Below are 24539 nucleotides of genomic sequence, written 5' to 3'. Positions count from 1 at the left end.
GTGTTAAAAGTTGAGTTTAGGGGCACCTGGGTGGCTCAGTCAGTTAGGCATTAGACTTCAGCTCAGGTCACCGATCTCGCAGTTCGTGGGTTCAAGCCTTGCATTGGGCTCTGTGCTGACAGCTCAGAGCCTGGAGCCTACTTCAGATTCTGTGTCTCCCTCTCTCTGCTCCTCCCCTGCTCATGCTGTCTCTCTCTGTCTCTCAAAAATAGATATTTTTAAAAAGTTGAGTTTATATAGTGTGAGCCCACAAAGTCAAAAAGAAGTAGTGACCAGAGAATTAAAAGAAAAACCAAGAGAACGTGGAATCATGGTAACCAAGAGAGAGGAGGATGTTTTAAAGATGAAAGAATTGGTTTTCTATTGTTGATTGATGTTGTGAAGTCATGTAAATGAGGATTAAAAATGCCAGGAGGATAGGGTGGCTTAGTTGGTTAAGTGTCCAACTCTTGGTTTCAGCTTAGGTCATGATCTTGTAGCTTCATGGGTTCGAGCCTCACACCGGGCTCTGTGCTGGCAGCACAAAGCCTGCTTGGGAATCTCTCTCTCTCTCCCTCTCTCTTTGCCCTTCTCCCACTCATACTGTCTCTCTCTCTCTCTCAAAATAAATAAACTTAAAAAAAATGACAGGGGGATAAAGTGACAGAGGTCATGGATAACCTTAGCAGGAACTGTTTAATGAAGTAATAGGAATGAAAGTCTGATTGGAGCACACTAGGGTTTTCTTAGCCTCGGCACTATAGACTTTGGGCTGGATAATTCTTCATTGTTGGAGGGCTGTCCTGTGCATTGTGGGATGTTAGCAGCATTCCAGCCTATACTTATTAGATGCCAGTAGCATACCCTCTTTCCCCAGTTTTGACAATCAAAAATGTCTCCATATAGTGCCAAATGTCCCTTGGAAGGGTCCCTTGAGAACCTCTGAGGAAACTAAGACAAGTATAAACAGCTTTTTTGAGGTATTTGGCTGTGACGGTAAGGAAAGAGAGTAATAATTGGAGAGGAAAATCAAGGCCAGGCAAGTTTGCGTTTTTTGTTTAAAAAAAATTTTTTTTTTTACTTTAGAGAGACAGAGTGAGAGAGAGAGAGCATGTGAGTGGGGCAGAGGGTCAGAGGGGGAGAGAGAGAATCTTAAGCAGGCTTCACACTCAGTGTGGAGCCCAATGAGGGGCTCAATCCCACAACCCTGGGACCATGACCTGAGCTGAAATCAGGAGTCAGACACTCAACCAACTGAGCCACCCAGGCGCCTGCCTTTTTTTCCTTTCTTTTTTCAAAGATAAAATTCTGATAGTAAAGAAGATATTGAAGATAGAAGTAATAAGCAGAGGCAGTGGGATCCAGACCATAGATGAAGGTATTAGTCCTAGATAGGAGGAGAGACAGCTATTGTAACAGGAGATAATCAAGAGAGGATAGGCAGTGAATCACGTAGATTTGTAAGTTTGGCATTGGATGCATCTGATGACTTCTGTCTTTTTAGTGAAAGGAGACAGAATCATCTGCTGCTGAGAATCAGGGGATGTATAGAAAAGTCAGATGTTTGAGAAGATTTGAAGTCGTCTTTGTAGATAGAAATAGAAGTTGACCAAAAAAAAAAAAAAATACAGAATTACTGTTAGGTGGATGCTTATTTGAGGTTGGTGTGCATTAATTTGTAATGTGAGTTAAAGATCAACTTTATTGTGTAGTTTTCTCCAGGGATCTGAGCATAGGAATGGAGAGAGAGCATAGCTGAATTCATGTGGGTGTGGGTTTTACTTGTGGAGTGTGAAAGAGGGGGTGAGGAAAGAGGAAGGGAAGGGTGAAGGTGTAGCTTTTGGCTTATATACATGTTAAAAATAGGTTTGACTTTCTGCTAAAGGGTCACAGACAAATTCAAGACCTTTGCCCTCAAATATGATCTACATACAAATGAATACATTATAAAAAGAAAATGAATAATGAGGAATTTAAGAAATATTTATAACATAAAAATTAAAATAAGCAGAGGGTCTTAGTATATGGTGAAAGGGTTACAGAATGAATCATGGGATCTAAGTTGGATATGGAGGAACCCGTAACAATGTCCACAGTAGGATACTTGGGGTGGGAAGAGAAGGTTCTGTGAGATAAAGAAGTCAAGAAACTGGAAAGAAAGGGAATTGGTTATGGTTAGTTTACCCACATGAACAATGAAGTCACCAAAAGTAATCACAGAAACTGGGACAGAGAAGATTGTGAGCCAGATGTCAGTCTTTTATGAATGAGACAGAGTAGCCAAGAGGTTAGAAGATGATCATTAAGGAAGAAGAGTTGAATAAGATGAGCCTCAAAAAAATAGAGGAAATGTTAAGAGAGTAGGGGATTACAGTTTTGAAAGAGACAATGAGTACACACTGGATACACATCCCTCCTCTTTTGAGGATACACAGGGGCTGCGGGAGAATAAGCAATTAATTTTCCCGAGGTTGCTCCTGAGGAAGAGTCAAGGAGGTGTCAAATGCTCTGAGAAGAGAGTGAGATTGAGTAATACGGAAATTTCATAATTTTTACTGAACAAATCAATGGATAAGTTATATTTTATAGGAAAATAAACATTTGACATTAAGAGCATAATCATTCATATACTCTTATTTTTTTTTTAACCCAGCTACTTCAGTTTTATTACTTCACATTTTCAACAAATAAGGGTACAGTTTATTTCATATTAATATGTTGACTGGGTTTTGTTTTTTTTTCAAATAAACAGGGAATTTTCTTAAGTAGCCATTTCCTCATTTCATGGCCAATCCAGGAGCAAATGAGAGCCAGTTTTAGTGTATTCAAGGGTCATATTGTCAACCAGGAATGAAGCTTAAAGAGAAGAAGGGCCTGGGTAGCAGGTCATGGTCATCACACAGGACCAGACAAGGCCAGGCCCCAGGGGCCAGGCGCCTTATTTCCAGCCCACTCAACAGCCCCAAGTGTCATGACGGGATGCACATACATTCTTCAATTTTAGTCCTAGAAGCGCCTTCTAGACGAAAGAGAAACAGAGAAAGTAGAGGGAAACAAATTCCCAAAACACCAATAGGGAACGGAGGGGCTTCTTCCTCACCTACAGTGGCCTCGTTTCTGATTCCACCCAATCCCTAGCAACTCATGTTAAAGCTCCAAAAGTTACACAGAGGTGGCAACAGAATGACAAAGGAGAGGAAAAGGAAGGGAAGGTGAATGTAACTGAAGCTGACCCCTGGCTGGGAATGGAATGTGGGCTGACAGTCTGGTGGGACTGTGGCCTTCCATGGATAGGGACGGACCAGAGTGGAGGGAATGTGAGTATAGCCTGGCTGGGGCCCCCAGAAGAAGACATGTGGCTGATGTGATGGTGCTTGTGAGGTTGAGTATAAAATGCCTACCCAAATGAGGGAGCTGGACTGTGGTGGAGGAGGTGACCAGAGGCCCTCTGTGGGAGACTAGAATGAGGTAGGAACAAGGGGCACACCCTGAGATCCTGAGGAAATCCCCAAAGATGGTGAGAGGGAAGCTTGGCTGAGTAGCACCTGTGGACTCTGAGCTGTTGTGGGAAGCTGGGAAACACCACTCCATAGTCAAGGGGCCTCTTCCTTCCCTCCATGCTAATTCCTGGTAATGTTTAATTATAAGGAAGGAAGGAGGAAGAAAAAGACCTTCCCATTGCCTCTTCCAACCCTAAAGTCAACCCCAAGGGATAGATGGGAAAGAGCAAGGAGGGATGGAAGGCAGGGAGGTGTGAGGTGTCTACTGGGTCTTATCTTCCATGGGGTAGTAGGAAGGTGGCAGAAACTGGTTTGTGGGCATGTAGGCATTGTGTTTGTTGTCCAGGTTGTAACTGGCTCTGGCAGCTGCTTCTGTGGCCTTGGCTTCAGCTACAGGAATAGAGGGAACATCAGGGCTGCTGGCTGGAGGTTCCATAAGCCCAGAATAGGGTGGTCGCCATGGTTGCAACTATTCCATGTTCATCATGGGAAGTTCTGGATAGAAGTCAGATGGAGGTGATGGACAGAAGTAGCCAGGAGGGTAAGGGCATATTCTGTTTGCAATTGACAGGGGAAAGACAAAGGCCCTGCTGGGCATATGAGAGTATCTGTAGGCTCCATTGGAGGCTTCACCTTTAGAAGATTGAGATGTCACCTGTAACATCTATTGTCCAACTCAATGGTGCCTGTTGGTGTAAAGGTCAACTTATACAAAGCGGTCTTCCCAGCCACATCCTCCTTCAACCTTCACTGTTCTCTTGATGTAGTTTATACCAAACACAGGCTGCTTGATTTTGCAGTCCTTATTAGATAAAATGGCATCATGAAGGACTGGATGGCATCTTTCCTTTGGACAGAAAGATGGACCTGGTAAGGGGTGGAGTAGATGTTGCCTTTCTTGGTCCCTTTGAAGGCCTCTGGTAGGTTCTTTATTTCATTGAACACAAACTCCACAGAGTCATAGGACATTAGGATTGGTATTGGTTTTTTTTTTTTTTAAGTTTTTTTTAACGTTTATTTTAGAGAGAGAGAGACAGAGATGGAGCACGAGCAAGGGAGGGGCAGAGAGAGAGAGGGAGATGCAGAATCCAAAGCAGGCTCCAGGCTCTGAGCTGTCAGCACAGAGCCCGATGCGGGACTTGAACTCATAAACCACGAGATCATGACCTGAGCCAAAGTCAGACATTTTACGGACTGAGCCACCCAGACCCCCCTAGGATTTGTATTGTTGATAATTACTCTACCACCCTCTGATTCTAGTTGAGCTCCATGGTCTCTCTGGTATCCTCTTATTCTGAAGCTCTTTTGCATTAGCTGTTTTTCCATATCAGGTTACTGAACAATAATCTAATTTTGCCTTTTAGGGCTTATATGGATTAAAAGAAGAAATCTTTCTCAGTATCCCTTGTGTCTTGGGACAAAATGGTATCTCAGATATTGTGAAAGTTAACTTGAATTCTGAGGAGGAGGCCCTTTTTAAGAAGAGTGCAGACATACTTTGGAATATCCAAAAAGAGCTGGTATTTTAAAGCCTCTTAATGTTCCACTGTTTTATAGAAGAAGATATCAGACTGTATGTTTTATATTTTGAAAGTATTGTCATTTGATTTGTAAAAAATTTAAAAAAAAACATTGGAAACCCGTGACATAACTTCAGTCCCTCAAGGCTAGAAAAAGGAAATGGTAAAAATATTTCCCCTCTTTATGAATCTCTTACAACTCTGTTCTAATGATACCCAACCTATACATATGCAAGTAATACTTCTGAAGTATCCTATATATGAGTTGACTTCAAGTTTGGTAGAGTATGTATAATAATCCCTTATAATACAAAACTTATGATTCTTCCCATAAAACAACCAGCACCTTTTCTAGCATTGAAATTTCATTCTTCCATTAGGGCACAGGCATATTCAGTTTATATTGCTTCATTAGCTTTGTGTGTCTATGTGTGATCTGCACCAGGTACGTTAAGTCCATGTATAACAGAAAGAAACAGAAATAAAACTTCAATGGCAAAATCAAAATTAAATGTTTTCAAACCTGTAAGTATTATTCCAATTCATATGAACTCAAATAGCTGATTTGGTGTCTCTGTTGAAATACCACACAGGGAGCTTAGACCATTCTCTAAGTCATTTGTGGAGCAAACTACTGGTACGCTTGTTTGTGTTACGGTCATGAGGTCAATAGGACATGATTTATGCCCTCAAGTATCTCACAGTATTTAGGGCACCTCAACTAATTGATTATTGATGTATATGCATATGAGTGCATGTATTTCTAATTTATATATGCATATGCCACACACACATACATGAAATATTTCCTTGATTTCACAATTTAAGGTAGCTATAAGAAATACACAACTGAACAAAAACAAAGAAATCAGGACCAAAGTAATTTATAGACTAGGACAGGACCAGGGCGAAAAATGAGAAGACATATGCAGGCCCTAAGGACTTACGGCGTGTGCTCTCGTGGAGGTGCGCACACTGGACAGAGAGTCACAGTTCATACTCTTATTCTTGCTGTTTGAATAGTTTTCATTCCGGTCCTCTACTGATGAACATGATTAGTTTCCCAATATTTTGTTCTTTTTCCTTGTTTTCAATTTTTCCCTTGAATGCACAAACAGGATCATCAGAGAGTTTAGTTAGGATAGCAGGGATAGAGGGGTCTTCTGTGGATTTTGCCTTTTTTTTTAAAAGCTGTTCTTTGTACACCAAATTAAAACTTCATTTTAGTAAATGTTTGCAGGTATTCAAAGCCTGCAAAATATAGTTTCAGTGGGAATACTGTAGGAAGTAAAACTGCTCTACATCGTGTATTCTCAACAGGGGGCAATATCACCCCAAGAGGGTTAAATTGGTTATGGGGTTGGTGGAAAAAAACAGATACTACAAGGGTTTCTAAACCCTAAAGTTCAACCCTAGCAGACAACATCTTATTATTATTACTTTTAGATTTTATTTTTAAGTAATCTCTACACCCAACCTGGGGCTCAAACTCACAATCCCAAGATCAAGAGTTGCAGTCTCCACCGACTGACTGAGCCTGCCAGGTGCCCCTCTTATTCTTTAATATTTATTTATTAAAAAAAGTTTTAAGTTTATTTTTGAGAGAGAGCACGAGCGCAAGCGGGTGGGGGGAGGGGGGGTGAGGGGGGCGAGGCAGAGGGAGAAGGAGACACAGAATCCAAAGCAGGCTCCAGGCTCTGAGCTGCCAGCGCAGAGCTTGACACGGGGCCTCTAACTCAAGAACCGCGAGATGATGGCCTGAGCCGAAGTGGGAGCCTTAACCGACTGAGCCACCCAGGCACCTCTTATTCTTTAATATTTAATTTCATGATGGGGTGAGTGGAGCTGAACGATTGGGGGAAAATGTCTAAAAAGGCCCTTGAGGGAGAGAGAATGAAAAAAAGTTTGAGAAACAGCTGCTCTCCTTCTTAGAAAAGAATTTGTCAGATGTGTATTATGTATTATGATTCACAAATGAGTTAGGAAACACGTAATTGGGTAGAACGTGGTGGGACAAGAGAACAGAAGCCTTGGTGTATCCCAGACTAAAGGATGAGAGGGGAATTTTGGGTTCTGCATTTAACTACCACATAAATGAGTTGAGCTTTCCCATACACCTGTGAAAATTGTTATCAGTTAGCCCTGCACTGATCAAGTTCTTAGGGTTTCATATTTTATTTAAAAAGCCCCTTTGCATAGCAGGTTTTTAAATTTTTACTTACTCGCTTTGTGGGTGGTTAAAACTAGCACTGAGGTCCCTTTCTCCTGCAGCTCTGGGAAAAAGTTAGCAACAGAGAGTCAAAAAGTCCTATTGGATACATCCAGACAAGGTTTGGTTAGAAATACATTTACTTGGGCTTTCCAGCGGATGGGTTTTGGGCAAGTGGTACCCCATTTGATAGCTGGAGGCTCTCTAATTCATTGTTATCTTTTGCACCTCGTGCTCTTTGAGCCCAGGAGCCCAAGGAGCCTCCCTGAAACCTGCCAACTACAAAATTGTCAGCCCTCCACTGGTGCAGGTGACAAGCTGCAGGCGCAGGCCGGGCACAGACCAGGCACGATGCATCGGAACCCTCATTCTGGCCTCGCTTCTGCGCCAGGTGTGCTACGACCAAAACGAGGCCCGCGGCCTTGCGCGGCCTCACTAGCCATGGTTTTCCTTCTTGAGGCCTCAACCAGCTTTTCTGCGGTTTTCCTCCATTCTCTTCATCTGCCTCTGGAGGGGGCGGCCATGAGCTGGGCTGTGGGAGTTCTGTAGATGAGCTGCAGCGTGGTCGCCGCGGGAGTGAATTTCTTTTGCCTGAGGATGGCTCTGTGTCCCTTGCAGCCTGCACACATCCCTGTCAGAGGTGGCTGTCCCTCTCACCCGCGTGAATGTGGCCGGAAGTACTGCGTGCTTGGCAGTCCTCGGCCCTGGACTTACGGAGTCTGGGCTGGGTTCTGGAGCCAAGAGCTGGGCGAGGGGGACAACTGGGGTGGTGAGGGGAGGAAGAGCTGTCCTGACTGTCGTGTCACTTTTGGTGAAGCTGCCCCTTTGCCTTCACTAATTCGTAATCCCTCTTAACTGTTCCACCCTCCTCTTCCTTCCCTTGGTTTACCTCTGGATGCTGGGCAGCTGGCTAGAAACTACCCAGCTTCTTTGCCAGTCAGTTTTGTCATTCCCTGTTGGGTCTGCAGCACCTCCTTCCCCCAGGGGACCCGGGAGTTTTCTATATGCCCACTCTCACTGCAGACCAAATTTGGAAGTGGCTTTGCAGTTTTTCCTCACTCTGTTAGGTTTCCAAGATGGCGACTATCAAGGTGAACTTCTTAAGAATTTCACTTCAGAGGAGGCCATTCATCACAATAAGATCTCCATTATAGGAACTGGATCGCTTGGAACACCCTGTGTAATCAGCATCTTACTAAAAGTAAGTTCTCTGTTCTGTGCCATAGGGTTAACCAAGTTTCCCTTCTTTGGATGTAAGGCTACTGCATATGGTTAGGCAGGTTGTGTTCAGTTAAAAATGGGGTGAGTAGAGGCCTTATTCAGTCCCTGCAGGCTTAGCCCAGAGGCACAGGTGAGCTTTTCTAATTGTTCTATCCAGAGGGGGCTGCTTTCTCTAGGTTTTGGGTTTTTGTTTGCTTGTTTTTGTTTTGTTTTTTGAGAGAGAGTGCAAGCAGGGGAGAAGCAGAGGGAGAGGGAGAGAGAGAATCTAAAGCAGGCTCCATGCTCAGCATGAAGGAAGCCCGGTGACGTGGGGCTCAAGCTCACCACTGTGAGATTATGACCTGAGTGGAAATCAAGAGTCCCATGCTTAACCAGCTGAGCCACCCAGGCGCCCCTGGTTTTTCTAGTATTTATGATGGTATCGTATGTGTTAGAATGTTGATATTACTCTTTCCCCCATGTGATGACAGTATGAAGTACCCCTTTGCTTGGGGTACTTTGTAGGAAACAGCTCATACACGTGCAATGAAGAAATAGGTGGCAGAAAAAAGTGCACAACCTGTCAGTTGGTGTCCTACTACCACAAAATATAAGTCTTTTTCCTTTAAAAATCTCTCTCCGGTTTCCTCGTCTCTGTCTTTATTTCCCTTCTACCTTATCCATGTTAGGTTAGTTTTAGTGTTTAGTTCTTAGCATTGATGTAGCAGATAAACTTAGCTTCCGGTTAAATGGCTAGACACAGGACTAGAAAGATTCTCACTCCTAAGAATATTACCCTGATCTGAACCCATAATGTTTTAGTAAGTCATAATAAACTCTTGGAGCTATGCTTTGCTTTTATTAGTGGGATATCTGTAAAATTTCCTAAGCTACCTTTCTATAGCTTTTAGTCCTGGCCCTGGGTTTGAGCTAGATGACAGAAGTATCTGTAAGGCACTAAGAACATCAGCTGCTGTTAACTATTGCTGCTAGCAATCATATGAATTCCCAATGGTTCATTTTGTCTGTCAATTATAATGCCTTTGTCAGTGGTGCACCATTGCTAATGAAGAGTGTGCATACGTGAAAGCCAATATATTTGCTGTCAATGTCAATAATAATGAAAAAGTGCTTTATATATGGTGTCTAATAAAATCCTGAAAATAATTATTAGATCTATTTTGTAAAGGAGAAAAAAGAGCACAGACTATCTCAAGTTGCATGAATAGATAAGTATACAGATCGTAAGTGTACAGAAAACCTTGAAGTAAAAGATTTATTTATTACCTCTACTTTGAAGGGCCTTTCTGAGAGGATTTGGGCCCTAGCCCTAAAAAAACAAGATGATAGGCACGAGCTCTCAGAGCTTGAATTGTGTGGTGTGACAATTACAGCATTTGTAGATCTGAGAAGGTGTAGTGCACAGTCCCCTACAAAGTCCCAGGTTAAGGCCCCCGTTCATCTGTGTCTCTTTTGGCTCTAGATTCTGCAACTTCTTCCATCCAAGGAGGTGGTGATATCTTAAAAGCTTCTTGCTTATAAGGAAGGAGTTCTCAGTAGGAATTGTTTAGTACTCTATTGGCAGAAATTTATTGTATAAACCTAGTAGGGAAACAGCAATGTTTTTGAAAATCACTGAATTATACCATAATACATAAGCTTTCACTACTATAATGTGATATTCACAAGGGCAAGCATCTTTATTTCATTTATTCTTGTATCCCAAGTCTAGCTAGAACAATGTCTAGTGTAATAGACACTTAGTAGCTGAATGAAAGAATAGAAGTCAATTGCATGTTAAAAGGGAGAAAGCACTGGATAACAAGTGCAGAGAGTGGATATTTTACCCACTTTCATTTTTATAAATATGGAAAATGTCCAGAGAGACTGAGTTAAAATATTTTTTAATAGACTTTGTTTTTAGACTTTATTTTTTAAAGAATAGTTTTCGAGTTACAGAAAGGTTGAAAAGATAGTACAGAGTTCTATCTTTATCTCACACCCAGTTATTAACATCATACTTTAGTATGTTACAAATGTATAAATGCTTTTGTAAAGGTATAATCATTGTCGTTAACTAAAGGCCATACCTTACCCAGATTTCCTTAGTTTATATCTACTGTCCTATTTTCTGTTCTAGCATCCCATCCAGGATACATTACATTTAGTCATCATGTCTCCTTAGGCTCCCTTTGACTATGACAGTTTCTTAGACTTTGTTTTTGATGGCTGGCAGTTTTAAGGATTACCGGTCATGTATTTTGTAGAATGACCCTCTATTGAAATTTGTCTTTTTTTTTTTTTTTTTTTTTTTTTTTTTTTTCATGGTTAGACTGGGGTTATGGATTTTAGAGGGGAAAACACAGAGGCGAAGTGCGATTTTCATTATGTCATATCCAGGGTCCATACTGTCAATGTGATTTATCGTGGTTGATGTTGACCTCAGTCACCCAGCTGAGGTAGTGTTAGGTACTCTCTTTTCCCCCTTTCCACACTATGCTCTTTGGAAGGAAGTCTCTGTATTCAGCCCGCACTTAAAGAGTGGGAGTTATGCTCCCTCTGAGGGTGGAGTATCTCTATAAATTATTTGGAATTTCACATGGGAGATTTGTTTCTTCCACTCTATTAATTCATTTGTAGATATTAGTATGGATTCCTGGATTTTATTTTATGTTTTGGGTTATAATCCAATATGTCTTCATGGATGTTGTTTCTCAAATTGTTCAGCTTTGGCCACTGGAAGCTCATTCAGTTAGCTACTGTGCTCCTTTGACATATCTCATTGACATAGGGCTTTTGTTTTGTTTTAAGTACTTCCTTACTTTCTGGCACTTTCTTCATCTTGTATATTTTCTGTTCCAGGCCCAAAGCAGCCTTTTTTTCTAAGGATCTCTGGTTCCTGTTATTGGAGATGGGATTATGTAAATCAAGATGCTGGACATATAGTACATTTTAGAAGCTAGCTTTTCAGAGATAATTTTATCAATACTGTATAATTCTGCTACATACAATTCCAATCACTTTGAATAGTTCAAAGTATCCAGAAAGCATTGGCATCTCATTAAGCAACAATATTTTCCTTGTGATAGAGTTTAGACTTCTAGGCTAATCACTTATGATGTTTAAAATTTAAAGTGCTTGGCTTTGGATTTTTATTATTTAGAATAAAGTAAAATATCCAACAATAAGTTGTAGATGTTTGATCATTTACTTCTCAGTACTAGCACAGTCATTTAAAAATTCTTTTTTAATTTTTATTTATTTTTGAGAGAGAGAGAGAGACAGACAGAGCATGAGCAGGGGAGGGGGAGAGAGAGAGGGAGACACAGAATCCAAAGAAGGCTCCAGGCTCTGAGCTGTCAGCACAGAGCCTGACACGGGGCTTGAACTCACAAACTGTAAGATCATGACCTGAGCCGAAGTTGGACACTTAACCGACTGAGCCACCCAGGCACCTCACACATTTTTTTTTCAGTGAAAATTTTAGTGTAAAGATAAAAGAATATGTAGTTATTTAAAACATTTTTCAAGAGGTAATACACTCATAAGGTTAAAAAATAAAGCTAATATAAACAGATATACATGGAGAAGCATGTTTTCATTAACCCTTTCCCTCTATGTCTGTTATAGGCATCCATTTAAATTAGTTTCTTGTGTATCTTCAAGTGTTTCTTTTGCAAATACAAATATGTTATATTCCCTTCTTTCTGACATATAAAGTAGCATGCTAGAAATATATAGTACTGATTGGTTTTTGCAGGTAATATTATCTGATTATAGAACTATAAACTTGTAGAGTTGGAAAGGGCCTTATATTTTAATCCATTTATTTTAAAAACTATTACTGAGCTCTTATGTGCTAGGTAGGTGTTAAGCACCAGAGTGCAGATGAATAAGCACTTCCTATTCTCAAGGAGCTCCTAATTAAAAAAAAAAAAATTATGTTTATTTATTTATTTTGAGGGAGACAGAAACAGCATGAGCAGGGGAGGGGCAGAGAGAGAGAGAGGAGAGAGAGAGAGAGAGAGAGAGAGAGAGAGAGAGAATGAATGAATCCCAAACCGGCTCTGCACCGTCAGTGCCCGATGCAGGGCTTGAACCCACAAAACTGTGAAGTCATGACCTGAGCCAAAACCAAAAGTCAGACGCTTAACCAACTGAGCCACCCAGGCACCCCAAGGAGCTCCTAGTTTGATGAGAAATTCCTTCTACAGAATCACCGCTTTATCACTGTACAGCCTCAGCTTAAGTTAAAGAGGTGTTCACTACCTTCAGAGACTCTTCTATTTATTAAACGGTTTCTGTTTTTTCCTAATTGTGAACTGAAACGTTCTTCTTTGTAACTTGTATCTCCTCTAGTTGGGGCTTTTGTATCCTGAGATGTTGAACATACTGCGTCTTCTTTGAGCCTAATATAAGATACACAGATGGCCAGTATAACAGTTTTCTTTCACTCTCCACTTAATCAGAAAGTTTACTCCCTCCCTGCTTTTGACTGATTTCTTTTAGGGCTTGAGTGATGAGCTTGCCTTTGTGGATGTTGATGAAGGCAAACTGATGGGTGGGACAGTGGATCTTCAACATGGTAGCCCTTTCATGAAAATGCCAAACAGTGTTTCTGGCAAAGGTTAATATCATAGTTAAATACTATAAATATTTGAATACTACATGAATAAATATGAAAATTGGATCTTTATTTCCCTTTATGAAGACTTCCTCAGTTCTTATAAAGGTGATTGCTCCCTACTCTGTACACTCATAGCATCTTGTTCAGATTTCATTAGGTTTTACTTCATTTAGTTTCAAGGTTTCCTACAGCCCCCGAGTCCCTCTGAGCAGCAGTAACAGTGGTTATCATGATAGTTGTCATGAACTGATTGTCTATTTTGTGCCAGAGCTAAGCGTTTTATGCATATTATTTAATACCTACGACAGCTCTGTGAGGTTTTACAGATGATGCACCTGTGAACTGAAGTTAAATAAAATGGAGTAAGGATTTGAACCCAGTTCTGTTTGACTCAAAAACCTAAGTTCTTGACTACTGTATTTTATTTACTTGGCACCCATGAGATAATCATTTGAAAAAATACATGAACCAAGATCTCCCTGGCCTTTTCACACCACTTCTCTAAGTAAATATTATCATTTACCAGACTCATACACATTTTTATCTCTTATTCTATGAAGTACAAGAGGTATGTTAGGTTTTTAAAAATGTACAAGAAACATTGAAGTTTAGTAAAACTTAGTGACATTTCTCTAAACTACAAGAGTGTTGTGGGCATTATAGATCCTAGGGAGCCCAGTCTTCAGTAAACACAGTGTGGTGATTGAGCCCTAACAGGAAATGTGTACCTAAATGTCAGATGTTTTCTTCCATAATGTATTTTCTATTCAAATCTTTCCCCAGATTACCTTGTCACTGTAAACTCCAACGTAGTGATTATCACAGCAGGTGCACGCCAGATAAAAGGAGGAGAAACACACCTTGATTTAGTCTAGCGAAATGTGTCCATTGTTTAAATGAATGATTCCCAGTATTATCCAATATAGTCACCGCTGCAAACTGATTATTGTTTCCAATCCAGGTCAGTTTTGTTTTGACTGAATGTTCAGTGAAGAATTTGTGTGTGTGTGGGGGGGGGGGGGGCGTGGGGTTAGGCTTGGTAACTTGGTAGAAAAATATATTTAAATTGGAAACTAGTGATATAACCAGAGTCTGTTCCGGTTTTGCTAATGTAACATGTATTTTGCACAGTTGTAATCAATGTATATGTACTATAATGAAGATTTCCTTAAACACTAGGATGTATGATTATATAATTTGCTTAATCATAATGACTTCTAAAGTTTACATTCTAAAGGCTTTCATATCTGAGTTGTTTCCAGATTATTGAGGGTGCAGAAGTGAAAGGAACACTATAGTTTACTGCCTGACTTTCCAAAATTGCACAACTCCTCACTGGTGCGTGAATAAAGTGGACAAATTCAAGATATATTTTGGAGATAAAATGTGCAGGATTGTGTGTAGTGAGGGACAGGGAGGAATAAAAACTGACTTCTAGATTTTTTCCTCAAGCAACTCATTGGATGGTGGCTCCATTTACCTGGGTTGGGATGCTTTCAAGGGGGTGGGAGTCAATGAGGGAAGTAGGAGAGGGTGTTGGGTTTAGGGGAGAAAAATCAAGACTTCCAGTTGGGGCATGTTAAATTTAAGATATCTAAAGACATTCAAGAAGAAATATCAAATAGGTAGCTAACTGAATCTGGAGCTCAGAAATCTAGGCTGAGATACTTAGGAAAATTACTGTCATTTGGAGTAGTCATTTGGAATAGTTTTTGTCTGTGGGTAGGCCAAAACTGAGTACCTAAGTTTATTCATTTAATTTTGATACTGAGGAAATGCTTTTAAAATTTTGTTTTATAATTTTATAAAATATTTACATGACTACAGGAAGTCTAGCTTCTATCTCTGTCCCCTTTTCCCTTTAGTCTCCACTTTAAAATTAGTAGCCATTAAAAATTGTTTATAGTTTTTTGTTTCTTTGTACACTTTTCTCCATCCTCTTCTTTAAGTTTAATACATCATGAAGATCACTCCATATTAGTATTTAGACGTGTCAGTTACTATAGCTTTGTGATAAGTTTTAAAATCAAGGAGGTATTAACTCCTCCAACTTTGTTATTTGCAAGATCGTTTTGGCTCTGGAGTCCTTTGCATTTCCACATAAATTTTATTTATTTATTTATTTATTTATTTAATATAATTTATTGTCAAATCAGCTAACATACAGTGTGTAAAGTGTGCTCTTGGTTTGGGGGGTAGATTCTCGTGGTTCATTACTTACATACAACACCCAGTGCTCATCCCAACAAGTGCCCTCCTCAATGCCCATCACCTACCCACTCTCCCCTCTTCCCCAACCCCCATCAGCCCTTAGTTTGTTCTCTGTATTTAAGAGTCTCTTATGGTTTGCCTCCCTCCCTCTCTGTAACTATTTTTTTTTTCCCTTTGCCTTCCACCATGGTCTTCTGTTAAGTTTCTCAAAATCCACATATGAGTGAAAACATATTATCTGTCCTTCTCTGACTGACTTATTTCACTCAGTATAATACCCTCCAGAACCATCCACATTGCTGTAAATGGCAGGATTTCATTCTTTCTCATTGCCAAGTAGTATTCCCTTGTATATATAAACCACAATTTCTTTCTTTTTTTTTTTTTAATTTTTTTTTTAACGTTTATTTATTTTTGAGACAGAGCATGAACGGGGGAGGGGCAGAGAGAGGGAGACACAGAATCTGAAACAGGCTCCAGGCTATGAGCTGTCAGCACAGAGCCCGATGCGGGGCTCGAACTCACGGACCGCGAGATCATGACCTGAGCCGAAGCCGGCCGCTCAACCAACTGAGCCACCCAGGCGCCCCCACAATTTCTTTATCCATTCATCAGTTGATGGACATTTAGGCTCTTTCCATAATTTGGCTGTTGTTGAAAGTGCTGCTGTAAACGTTGGGGTAAAAGTGCCCCTATGCATCAGCACTCCTGTATCCCTTGGGTAAATTCCTAGCAGTGCTATTGCTGGGTCATAGGGTAGATCTATTTTTAATTCTTTGAGGAACCTCCACACTGTTTTCCAGAGCGGCTGCACCAGTTTGCATTTCCACCAACAGTGCAGGAGGGTTCCCGTTTCTCCACACCCTCACCAGTATCTGTAGTTTCCTGAGTTGTTCATTTTAGCCACTCTGACTGGTGTGAGGTGGTATCTCAGTTACACATACATTTTAGAACCATCTTGTCAATTTCTGCAAAAAAACTCTGCAGAGATTTCAACAATGAGTATGTTGAATCTGTAGACTAATTTTGGTAACATTTCCATCATGACAATAATAAGTCTGGTTGATGTCCATAGGATGTCTTCCTTCCCATTTATTTATTTAAACCTTCTCTTTTACTTTCAGCAATGTTTTATAGTTTTTGGTGTACAAATCTTCTACTTTTTTAGATTTTAGATTAGGTTATTAGATCTTAGATTCAGATCTTCTATATACAAGACCGTATTGTCTGTGAATATAGTTTTCTCTTTGTAATCAGAATGGCCTTTCTATTTTTCTTTCTTTCTTTCTTTCTTTCTTTCTTTCTTTCTTTCTTTCTTTCTTTCTTCCCCTCTCTCTTTCTTTCATAATTGCCTTGGCTAGGACCTCCAATACAGTATTGTGTAAGTGGTGAGAGTGGGCATCCTTATCTTATTTCTCAATTTAAGTGTAACGTTAGTTGTATGTTTTTCATAGATCCTCTTTGTTGTATTAGAGATGTCCCCTTCTGTTTTTAGTTTGTTGAGGATTTTTACCACGAATGGGTGTTGGGTTTTATCAAATGCTTTTTTTTGTGTCTCTTGAGACCACCTTTTTTTGGGGGTTTTACTTTATTCTATGAATGTATTGTACCAGTTGGGTTTTGGATGTTAAACCAATTCTGGGATAAATCTCCCTTAGTCATTATGTATAATCCATTTTATTGCTGATGGATTTGGTTTGGTAATATTTTGTTAAGGATGTTCACATTTATATTCTTGAGGGAAAATGTTTTTCCAGAGGGGTCTTCGTCTAACTTTGGGTAATAGTGTCCTCATAGAATAAGTAGTGAAGTGTTCCTTCCTCCATTTTCTGGAAGTTTGTGAAGGACTGGTATTGTTTGAATGTTTAGTAGAATTCCCTAGTGAAGGCACTTGGGCTGAGGCTTTGCTTTTGGGAAGATTACTGATTTGATTTAATCTCACATTTTTTTTTTAAATTTTTTTTTTTAACGTTTATTTATTTTTGAGACAGAGAGAGACAGAGCATGAACAGGGGAGGGGCAGAGAGAGAGGGAGACACAGAATCGGAAGCAGGCTCCAGGCTCTGAGCCATCAGCCCAGAGTCCGACGCGGGGCTCGAACTCACGGACCGTGAGATCGTGACCTGAGCTGAAGTCGGACGCTTAACCAACTGAGCCACCCAGGCGCCCCTAATCTCACATTTTCTATTTGAGTAGGTTTCAGTAGTTTTTGCCTTTGTAGGAATTTACCTATTTATGTAAATTATCTAATTTGTTGGCTTATAGTTGTTCATAGTACTTCCAAACAGTCTTATTTCTCTAAGGTCAATAGCGATGGCTCCTTCTTTAATTCCTGATTTTAGTAATTTGATTCCTTCTTTTTTTTTTTTTTCCTTGGTCAATCTAGCTTGGCTAGCCTAGGTTTTTCAATTTTGTTGATCTTTTCAAAGAACCTATTTTTGATGTCATTAATTTTCTCTATTGACTTTCTATTTTGTTTCATTTTTATTTCCATCCTAATCTTAATTATTTTTTTTCTTCTCTCTCCTTTGGGTTTAGCGTGCTCTTCTTTTTGGTTTTTAAGATAGGTTAGGTTAATGTTTTGAAATCTTTTTTGTTTTGTAGTGTGGATTAATGGGTATTGATGTCCCTTTAAGCCATGAAAAACTGCATCCCATAAATTTTGGTATATTTTTTGTTTCATTTGTCTCAAGTACTTTTAAACTGAAGATTTTTTTTTTTTTCTTTTCTGAGGAGCAAGAGCTAAATTTTTTATTTCTTTTCTTGCATTTGAAGTATTCCTTGATGACACCTTTGGCCTGAGATTCTGTGCCATAGTCCTTAACTACCACACAATAGCAACCGGTCTCTTTACAGGGCTTTCCCACTGTCAGTTTTACAGAGGCCTACTCATTACCCTAGTTTCGCATCGTTGTCAACCTTAATTAGGTTAATCTGGTGTTCAGCACAAAGGAGCTCCACCAACTTGACATACATAGGCTCGTCACATTGGAGAAACACACAAAGATGGGCTTAGTGCTTCTCTAAGGCTTCAGCATCTTTATTATTAATTCCACATGCTAGGCCATTGTGGATGAGGGCGGTCCTCAGCGCCTCGTGTGAAACGGAATCAGTGCCTGCTATGCCTCCTGCAGCAGAGCCTTCCCGGGCCATGGCCGTGGGTCATAGGTGGAGGCAAGCCTTAAGCACACCCGAGCCTCCGCCTCTGTACAACTCGGCAGTGGGGGAAACAGCCTTTTTAAGGTTTTGTTTTGAACCACTCATTACTTAGGGGAATGTGGTGGTTAATTTTCAAATATTCGTGAATTTTTCAGATTTCCTTATATGTTGTTTACTTCTAATTTCTGTGCTGGCATGAGAATATACTTTGTATTTCAACTCTCTTAAATTTGTTGGGACTTATTTTGTGGCCTAGCATATGGCCTGTCATGAGAAAGATTCCATGTTCACTTGAGAATGTATATTCTGCATGTATATTCTGTGTCACTTATAAGGTTCTTATTGGTTGATAGTATTTGGTTGTTCAGGTCTTCTGTATCCTTGCTGATTATCTGAATAGCTCTATCCAGAATCAAGAGTGGGGTGTTGAAGTTTTCAATTTTATTACTGAATTTTTTACTTTTCCCTTCAGTTTTGTCAATTTTGCTTCATGTATTTTAGGTGCCTGTGTTTATAACTGTTATAACTTACTGATGAATTTATCTTTTTATTATTATAAAATATCTGTTTCTAGTAACCTAAAAAAATCGGTATAAATAGAACTACTTAGGTTCCCATTGGTATGGTGTGTAATTTTCCATCCTTTTACTTTCAACTTGTTTATATATGTTTTATTTATTAATTTGTTAATAATGTGTTATATTTGTTTCAGGTGCTATTTATCTCTTTAAATCTACAGTGTGTTTCTTCTACGGAGCAATATAATTAGATCTTGTTTTACCCAGTTTGAAAAACTCTGCATTTTGAATAGATTTAGTTTATTCACATTGAATATTTTATTGATGTTTTGGATTTATTTTGGCCATTTTTATATTTGCTTTATGTCTTTTATTTTGTTCCTTAGTTCCTCCTTTACTGACTTGTTTGCATTAGGGTGGTATTTTCTAAAGTACCATTTTAATTCCCTTCATTTTTTCTTTTTTTTTTGAGAGAGTGTGCGAGAGTGTGCAGGGGAGGGGCAGAGAATCTTAAGCAGACTTCACACCCAGTGTGCAGTTCAATGTGGGGCTCGATCTCATCACCATGAGATCATGACCTGAGCTGAAATCAAGAGTTGTAACTGAGCACCCAGGCGCCCCATCCTTTATTCATTTTGAACTATGGTTTTTGAGTTTTTTTGTTTTTTTTTTTTTTAGTGGTGGTTCTTGGAGTTACAATATACAGTTTAACATACCGTGATCTACCTCACATTTTTGCATTTAATTCCAACAAAATACAGAAACTCTCCTCCATTATAGCATCAATCCCTCACTAACTTTTGTGCTATTTTGTGTCTATATATTACAAATCAACAAGACAGCATTATAATTAGTTATATATATATATAACCTTATGTCTTTTGTAGAAGCTAAGAGGAGAAAACTATACATCTGTAGTTTTTATATTAAGCTTTTTATTTCTAGTTTTTTAAAAATAATGATCAACTCTTCCTCTGCCCCTTGCTCACTTGCACATGCTCTCAAATAAATAAGACTCTTTGTATGCATCAAACTGGTAAGAGATTTGATCAGAGTATTTCTCAAAATTTTTTATGGAGTGAACCTACTATGTTTCTGCACAAGGACTATGCAAAGTAGCAAAATACTGTTTCATAATATATTTCTATTGGGTAGCTACTGTTGGAATTGTGATACAGTTGGGAGTTGGAATAAAGAACCATGGTTTTTTCCCTCCGATAAAACATCAGATTTAGATAAATCTAAAAAATGTATAATTTTAGATAAGAACTTTTCTGACATTTTTTCTTCTCAGTGGGTATCTTAACTTAGGTAGCTTGGAAGTTGAGTGCATTTCCCCAAAACCGTGTTATTGGGAATGACTGTAATCTGGACACTGCCCATTTCTGTATCTTGATTGGGCAGAGGCTTGGCATCCATTCTGAAAGCTGTCGTGGGTTGGTCTTTGGAGAGCATGGAGACTTGAGTGGTAAGCCTAAAAGCACCACTGAGCTGTGCATTCTCTGAAAGATATTTAGACTATGTTGATCATAGAGATAGTTCATCATAAAGTAAAATAGCTCCTGAGTGGGGGAAAAAGCACTTTTATTCCACTCTAGACCCTTTTAGTAGTGTATTTAAGCACATTTTTATAATAATCTACCAGAAAAACTCACAAATTTGAAAACAGAACATTACTACAATCCTATATATGGAAGATTAAAAGACTTTTTTTTTAAAGTTTATTTATTTTGAGAGAAAGCACACACCCGTGAGAGAGTGGGTGAGGGGCAAAGAGAGGGGAGAGAATCCCAAGCAGGCTCTGAGCTCTCCGTACAGAGCCTGACATGGGCCTCGATCTCTTGAACAGTGAGACCATGACCCGAGCTGGAACTGAGTCAGATGCTTAACTAACTGAGCCACCAAGGCACCCCAAGATTATAAGACTTTCTTAATACAGCACTAAGTAATATGATATAGTTTATATTTAACTTGGAACACTCTAGAAAGGTCAGTACTGTAATCCGAGTAACACGAATTCTTAATTTTAAGAGAAAATTACAGAGGAGAGGTGCTGTGATGATAGTGTTTAGTTTTTTCTAAGAACCCTTGAAATCCATTAATATAAAACTTGGTTATATATAAATAATAATATAATATATAATATATTATATATATAATAATATAAATAAATAATATAAATAATATAAAACTTGAAGTGATAAAAGTTAAAGCTTATCTCTAGTTGAAAGTTTAAAATTGTCACTTCCTTGTTTGGAGAATCTTCACTGAGATGATACAATTATGGGCTCTATCCCTGGAGATTTTAGTTTAGATTTGGAGCAGGATTAGACTCTGAATTTTTGATAGTTCTGTTGAACATTGCTATTTGAAAACCACTTGGAGGGCGCCTGGGTGGCTCAGTTGGTTAAGTGTCCAACTTCAGCTCAGGTCATGATCTCACAGTTCATGGGTTCAAGCCCCGTGTTGGGCTTTGTGCTGACAGCTCAGAGCTTGGAGCTTGCTTCAGATTCTGTCTCCCTCTCTCTCTGCTCCTCCCCAGTTGTACTCTCTGTCTCTAAAATAAACATTAAAAACAAAAACACTCGGCAGTTGTAACAGGTTTGCTAAGGTTTAAAAAACTATTGTTATATAATACCATGTAATAAAAGGACTTTTGATGTCTTTTTCTTAGTTCCTGTATGGAGTGGAGTGGGGTCCTTCTGAAGGATCTGAACTCAGATATAGGAACTGATAAAGATCCTGAGCAGTGGGAAAATGTCCAGAAAGTAGTAGTTGCCAGGTAAGACGTCAGTTTTGCATTTTCAGTATTTTGGAAGCTAGATGTGAGCCTGAATTCTGCCAGGGGGATGAGATTAGCTTAAGTATACATTGTTACATTTCCCATACTTTTCATTAGCACTTCTTTCATTTTTGTGTGATCATATTCACCAGATTAAAATTTTTTAAATTTTTACTCATTTTTGAGAAAGTGTGAGCGGGGGTGGGGGGGGGTGGGGTGGGGGGGCGGGGGAGAGAAAATATGAGAATCCCAAGCAGACTCCTTGCAGTCGGCACGGAGCCTCATGTGGGGCTCGAACCCACAAGCTGTGAGATCATGACCTGAGCTGAAGTTGGACACTTAACCGACTGAGCCACCCACCCAGGTGCCCCACCAGATTATACATTCTTAAGTAGTCCAGGGCTGAGTCTGTCTTACTCATTGCTGAGCCTAACCCTAAACACAGTAGGCAATGACTTGTTGAATGACAATATATTCTTTTAAATTGTTATACAGTCTTCACTGTTAGTGGTAAAACTGATTTCATATTATTGTATCTGTATACTTATCCTCATGACTGTTTATCTTAACCAGCTGCTATAAGATATTTCTAGGGGAAATTATTGAAGGGAATATTTCAGTTTTGTGGCATTGTCATACCAGCTGCCATAAAATGGATGTTCAAATGACATTTCTCCACAGTAGTTACAAGATGATTAAAAAGAAAGGGCAACACTCCCAAGAAGTATATCCTATCTGTAGCTGATTTAACAAAGTATTTTGAAGAATCTTAGGAGAGTGCATCCAGTTTCCACCATAAGTAAGGTAGGATGTGCATGCTTGAAAAATTATTTATCATTAACATAAAATAGGAATAAAAACATTGATGAGGGACAATTTTTTAAAAATATTTATTTTTGAGAGAGAGAGAGAGCATGCATGCACGGGGCAGAGACAGATGGAGACAGAGCCAAAGCAGGCTCTGGGCTGTCAGCACAGAGCCCTATGCGAGGCTCGAACTCACAAACCATGATAATGTGATCCGAGCCAAAGTCGGACACTTAACTGACTGAGCCACCCAGGTGCCCCAAGGGACAATTAAAGTCTATTCTTTGTTGCTGCTGAAGAGGCAGAGAAAGGGGGATGGTGGTGATACGGGAACTCATCTTTGTAGACTTCTGTCCTAGTATTTATTAGATTCAAGTACATAAAAGTGGTTTTTTGTATGTTTATACTGCTAACACTGGGAAATACTGTGGGTAGGTCTTGCTCCATTTTGAACTGCTCTCTAGAGTTCCAATTACGTCCAATGAAGAGGCCTAAGAAGGAAGCACTAGTCACAAAAGCATTAGCCGTTAGTCTCCTGGGGAAGGGGAAGTTGAGGCCTGGGTAAGACTCCTTTGCTAGTCTGAATGTGACAGGCTAAAGCAAAATGGAATTACATCACTGGGAATAACGTAATAGGTACTTTGAAGTGATTCCCTGATAAGAAGTGGTTTGGGGTATGGAGATAGGAAGAGGAGAGTTATTCCCAGCAAACATGGCAAGAGGCTGGGGCCTGTGTAGAAAGATGGCTGGTGAATCTGAACAGTAAATATGTCTAACCGCGTTTTAGATTGTTCTCTGTCCCACTGGTCTATTTTTCTGCCACAGTTCATACTAGAAAGCTGTTAAATTGTCATTCACCTGGCCGTTTCTCTGCTGTTTCTCATACTGCAGACCTTTATTAGAAGAAAGAAAGGAATAATTTTCAAGCCTTTACTTTCAGAGCCTCTATGGAATAAAAGAAGAAGTATTCCTTGTTGTTCCTTGTATCCTGGGAGAGAATGGTATTACAGATCTCACGAAGGTAAAGGTGACCCCTGAAGAGGAGTCTCGTTTGAAAAAGAGTACAGACACTCTTTGGGAAATTCAGAAGGAGCTCGAGCTTTCAAGTTACTTAAGGCTGCCATTCTGAAGTTATGGAAGAAGAGACCGTGGTTATAGGATATGTATCAAACTTTCGAATAAACCTGAATTCCTAAAAGTGGAAAAAGGGAAAACAGTACTTCTCTGTTTAGCAGCTGGGTGTTGGAGGATAGTTTATGCAATTGCTACATGAGTGCAGTTCTGGCACACGCAAGCGTGTGTTTGCCATTTGGTCCAAAATGAATGAATGATGTGTGTTTACTGTGTTTACAGAAGTTCTGATTCTTTTGTCCTGGCTGGCTGATACCTATGTTCATTTATACTCTATAAAAAAAGCTACAACTTCCTCTACAATATAAAAATGAACATACACACAAAAATGCTAGTTCCAAAACTAATATTAAAAAAAAAAAAAGAATAAAAGCGAGCAAGGTCAAATCAAGGTTTGATTTTTTTTTTTTTTTTAAATTTTTTTTTTTTCAACGTTTTTTATTTATTTTTGGGACAGAGAGAGACAGAGCATGAACGGGGGAGGGGCAGAGAGAGAGGGAGACACAGAATCGGAAACAGGCTCCAGGCTCCGAGCCATCAGCCCAGAGCCTGACGCGGGGCTCGAACTCACGGACCGCGAGATCGTGACCTGGCTGAAGTCGGACGCTTAACCGACTGCGCCACCCAGGCGCCCCGCTCGCTTTTATTCTGATAATTTTTACAAAAGATCGGAACTGTATAAACCCTTGAGGGATGACTGAGACCAAGGTGGGCATTCTTCTCTTGGGAGAAATATAGGGTAGGCTGCCTAGCTTCCTAAACATTTTAAAGTACTTGAAATTAGAGAAAATTCTATTTAGAAATTCTGTTCTATTTAAATTCCTGTTTCTGCAGGAAACAGCCCACTGGGTGGTCCCAACTTGGCTGTAGAATCACACACCAGGAAGACTGACTTC

The 24539-nt window shown here is 39.6% G+C and overlaps 2 protein-coding genes and 2 pseudogenes across 3 annotated transcripts in view; 2 read left to right on the top strand and 2 right to left on the bottom strand.

The window, feature by feature from the left end:
- LOC132660639 (L-lactate dehydrogenase C chain) overlaps window positions 1-5528 on the top strand; it is a 43028-nt gene extending 37500 nt beyond the window's left edge. For both annotated transcript variants that reach the window (XM_078433291.2, XM_078433293.2), the window contains exon 8: window positions 4844-5528. In XM_078433291.2, the coding sequence (XP_078289417.1) occupies window positions 4844-5008 (165 nt within the window). In that variant the 3' untranslated portion in view covers window positions 5009-5528. The remainder of the gene's footprint in view (window positions 1-4843) is intronic.
- LOC132661529 (WW domain-binding protein 2 pseudogene) lies at window positions 2810-4849 on the bottom strand (annotated as a pseudogene).
- Window positions 5529-7757: 2229 nt separating the features above from the next.
- Window positions 7758-23996, top strand: LOC132661531 (L-lactate dehydrogenase A-like 6A). The gene is given in 12 exon segments (XM_081790157.1): window positions 7758-7977; window positions 8276-8409; window positions 12918-12993; window positions 13792-13925; window positions 13927-13996; window positions 20218-20391; window positions 21598-21612; window positions 21615-21705; window positions 22387-22417; window positions 22419-22456; window positions 22458-22509; window positions 23453-23996. Coding segments are annotated over 12 exon segments (1224 nt in total). The 3' UTR covers window positions 23642-23996.
- LOC132661530 (small ribosomal subunit protein eS12 pseudogene) lies at window positions 17190-20186 on the bottom strand (annotated as a pseudogene).
- Window positions 23997-24539: the final 543 nt, after the last annotated feature.

This window comes from Panthera onca, chromosome D1 (assembly GCF_046562875.1).
Source record: "Panthera onca isolate mPanOnc1 chromosome D1, mPanOnc1 haplotype 2, whole genome shotgun sequence".
Taxonomy (NCBI): domain Eukaryota; kingdom Metazoa; phylum Chordata; class Mammalia; order Carnivora; family Felidae; genus Panthera; species Panthera onca.
The sequence above is the reverse complement of the archived record's forward strand: the minus strand, read 5'-3'. Positions and strand labels throughout refer to the sequence as shown.